Below are 4,209 nucleotides of genomic sequence, written 5' to 3' on the forward strand. Positions count from 1 at the left end.
GAAACTGTCAGTGTGTCATTCTGTCAGTCAGTCATTCTGTCTGTCCCACGTTTTTCTACTCACTGATGTGGTCAATCTATGTGAAACTGCACATAGGCATTGAGGACTGGCATAGGTAGAAGGTGACAAAGCTACCAATGGGTGTGGACTAGTTTATTTTATATTTAAGTCTTATCTCAGTGTTTCAGTCTGACTGTGTGTTCTATCACACTTTATTAATCAGGTCATATTTAACTTTTCTGAGATCTTTACTTTATTAAGAGATCTGGTTTATTTCTGTCCTTAGTCCTCCACTGTTCAAACTGTTCCACCTGGAGACAGGTCAGATCATTTCCTGCTCACAGACACATCCTGTGTGACGGGCTGCACCACACTGAGTTTTAAAAAGACCAAAAATCAACAGGTCTGACAGCAGCACTTATTAACAGTAACAAAAGTCATCTAATATTATTTTTCTTTGCCTGTCTCTGATGTTACTTCCCTTATAACACACTCTGCCATCACTCCCAGGGCTCCTTCAGTGTCTCTGACATCTGTTCAAACACCTGTGTTGCTGTTTCAATTCATTTCTACTTTAAATGTTCAAGATGTTTTAAATCCACATTTTGCAGACTGCAGTGACCCTGAGGTGACTCACTGACCCCAGACTGTATATCTAATGAGCCTCCATCAGTGACACAAATTTACTGCACTTAAATGACCTATTACCACCCCATGGTTGTATGACTCCGCCCACCAGTCCAATGTCTCTGACAGTCTCCATCCATGTCAGTGAAAACATTCCAATGTCTCTGACAGTCTCCATCCATGTCAGTGAAAACATGGATGCTTCACACACACACACACAGAAGATCTATACAATCAGCAGTTTCAAGATTAAAGTCACCAATTCAGTATCTGACCAAATGTCTCCCCTTCTGTTCCTGAGATATGACGTTAAAACATGATGATGTCACAGTCAAGCTGACCTTTGACCACCAAATTCTCATTGGTTTATTCTTTCATCCAAATCTTAACTAATTCCCTCGCAGTAAGGATGATGGACGTTCATACATCAACCTGAGCACATGATACTTCCTGTCATAGCTAACGCCGGCATTAAGGCATAAAAATACATGTGACAATCCTGCTGACATATTTACTGAGCAGAAGAACTGCAGCACATAATTTAATCAGACATGACGAACATGACGTTTCCATTTATACAGTTTATTTTTGCAAAAACACACTGACAGGAACGTTATGCCATCAGCACACAGGCTCCTCCCACTGCCTTGATCTTCTCCTCGGCCCGTCGGCTGAAGAACTTGGCCTTGACGATCACAGGCTGTTTGGGCAGTTTGCCTTTGCCCAGGACTTTGTAGTAACCCTGGAACATGAGAACAACGTTAGAGCAACCAGATAACAACCAACATTTTATCTGACAACATTCTGTAAACCGTTTCAACAGGGAAACAGCCCATAATATCAACTGCTGTGAACTAAATTAATTTAATATCCAGTGACAACTCGTTAATTAACAGCAGTGTTGAAGCAAAGCCAGGTCACACAGAACAACAGTGACTGATTCTCCTTATCACTGAACATCTTTTATTCTTCATCCAACACAAAGTTCACTGACTGCACTTCAGACATCTCAATGTGTTGGTGAAAATATTCTTCTTCTCTACTGTCGAACTCACTTATTGTTCCCTATACTGTGGCCTGTAACACACCTGTGTCGACTGACATGTGAGAAACACATTACAGACACTGGGAGAAATTTAATTTGGTCACAAAACCACTGAGGCAATAAGTTTGTGCATGTTTGGATTTTCACACCAAATCTCCCTTTGTGTCGGCCATGACAGTCGAACAACTCTCTAAATCCAGTTTGGTCCACAGGATCCTTTTAGGGTGGAGGGTGCGAATTAAATAAAACAGGTGGATTAACTTTACAAATTAAACATAAAAGGCCAAAAGGTTCCCACACTGCTGACTGATGATGTTCAGGTTTGGTCTGATCAACATTACATTCAGTTCCTCATAAATATTTTCCATCTACTGGGGCTGTCATTGGACAGTTTTCATGCATACACGACAGAGACTGGACATTTATGAGGTGGTTCTGGTCTCAGTGTCAGACCTGGTTCATCCCTGATGATGGTGTGTGTCAACACTGAAATATCTCACACTGAACAAAGCTTACTGGGAAATAGGCTGAACACAGAGTCGTGCACCGGGCCGATACCAGCAGGTAACCCACAAAAAGCTCTCTCATCGGTAAAAGTGATGCGGCTTTGACTGTGACATAATGATGGGTACGGGTTGGTTCTGGTACTGAGCTTTATGGGTGTGGGTTTTAAGAAATGGACCTGTGCAGGACTCTGGGTCAAAGCCAAAGATTAGGAAAAGGAAAATAGAAAAACAGAAGCCAGACAAACGACCTCACAACCACAGGCTGTCTTTACATGTTGGAATCTTTTATCTACTAAACTTGTCACAAATCCAGAGACACTGATTTGATCAGAACCAGTTTTGTTATCACAGAGCAAATCTGCCAGCTGCACTGTGACGACAGGACCTCAGATACTTGTTGCGGTAACATGATGGCTTCTCATTCAGAATTAAAGTCTTTCCAGGTAGTTTACATGAGAAATATTCATTCTGAATGAGGGTTTACACGGAGATCAGTTTAATTGCCTTTATTCGGGTCTGCACAAGGTTTGGTGCAGGGAAGGTTTCTGATTGGATAGGGGGCGGGGCGGATGTTACGTGTTTACGTTTACTGGAAGAAAACACTGTAGTCCTCGCTCCGGCTAACAAGATGCTTGACGNAAGAGGAATGAGTGTATACATGCACACAACATTCTCTCATTTGGAATGACAAACGGAATAAACCACCCCCTTTAATCGGATTTAATTTTCAATCGGAACGACCACTTTTAAATCGGAATGGCCTTTCATTCCGAATGAAAGTGGAATTAAACTGTCCATGTAAACGTAGCGATTGATAGCTGTTGAGTAATAGTTCTAACGAGGACGCTACAAACAGCTGAAATTAAACATCTTGTTTTTTCCTACAGTCGTTAACGAGCCCAGATACAGAGACAGCACTGTCTCAAAGTCATCTGAAGGTTTTTATCCTCACTGCTAAAAACTCCAGATTAAATATTGTCTTTTACTTTTAGTCTTTAAACTACACTGATGTTCAGTCTTAAGAAAAACACTGAGCACATCGTCATGTTCTGATGTCATGACGAGCAGAGTCTCAGATGTTCAGTCTCTGAGGCCGTTTACACGTACACAGTGATTTTGATAAACGGAGACATCTTCCTTCGTTTGTGCCCTTCTTTACACGCAAACGGAGATTTCTCCTCTGAAAACGAGTCTTTCTAAAAACTCCGGCCAGAGTGGAGATTTTGGAAAACTCCGGTTGCGCATTTGCATGTAAACGGAGATAAACGGAGTTATAGGCAGCCGGCGTCACAGTATGCACCGGAACTTGCGCCTGTGTCAAAAGTGCGACCTTTGTTGCTATGGTGACAATGGATACATGGAAGGCTTGAGCTTCTCGTTACACTGCCACCTACAGGTTTGGCATGCTCTTGTGTATATATACACGGCTAAGTGTAAATGAAGATCTTTTTGAAAACGGAGACGGTGAAATGTCCGTTTATGAAAATAGCCGGCAACGTGTAAACGGCCTCTCTGACTGACCCAACACGCCAACAGTCAGTGCGTTTACATGGACAGTTTAATTCCCTTTTCATTTGGAATGAAAGTTCATTCCTATTAAAAGTGATCTTGTAAACACCTAATTCAGAATGAAAATAGCCAATGCGATTGAAAATTCAATCCGATGTAAGGGGCTGGAATATTCCGTTTCTAATTCCCAATGAAAGAATTTCTCGCACTTGTATACACTCATTCCTCTTTAAGTTCATTGCGGTCTTTCTGCGCATGCTCGTTTCCTTGCCCTTCTGGCGCCATGACATATATAGCGCGCAAACGGCGTCATCAAGCATCTTGTTATCTGGAGCGAGGACTACAATGCTTTCTTCCAGTAAACGTAAACACGTAACATCCGCCCCGCCCCCTATCCAATCAGAAACCTTCCCTGATCCGCCCCGCCCCCTATCCAATCAGAAACCTTCCCTGCACCAAACCTTGCGCAAATCCGAATAAAGGCATGCTCGTTTCCTTGCCCTTCTGGCGCCATGACGTATA

The 4,209-nt window shown here is 42.4% G+C and overlaps 1 protein-coding gene and 1 long non-coding RNA gene across 2 annotated transcripts in view; both read right to left on the reverse strand.

Annotated features, from left to right (window-relative positions):
- Positions 1-1,190: 1,190 nt before the first annotated feature.
- Positions 1,191-4,209, reverse strand: part of rpl27a (ribosomal protein L27a) — a 5,746-nt gene continuing 2,727 nt past the window's right edge. The window contains exon 5 of the mRNA XM_050074296.1: positions 1,191-1,369. Within this exon, the coding sequence (XP_049930253.1) occupies positions 1,241-1,369 (129 nt within the window). The 3' untranslated portion in view covers positions 1,191-1,240. The remainder of the gene's footprint in view (positions 1,370-4,209) is intronic.
- Positions 3,064-4,209, reverse strand: LOC126408629 (uncharacterized). The gene is made up of 2 exons (XR_007571914.1): positions 4,133-4,209; positions 3,064-4,094 (listed from the first exon to the last, which is right to left on the reverse strand). It is a non-coding gene; the product is annotated as an uncharacterized LOC126408629 (long non-coding RNA).

Source organism: Epinephelus moara, chromosome 20 (genome assembly GCF_006386435.1).
Source record: "Epinephelus moara isolate mb chromosome 20, YSFRI_EMoa_1.0, whole genome shotgun sequence".
In the NCBI taxonomy this organism is placed as follows: domain Eukaryota; kingdom Metazoa; phylum Chordata; class Actinopteri; order Perciformes; family Serranidae; genus Epinephelus; species Epinephelus moara.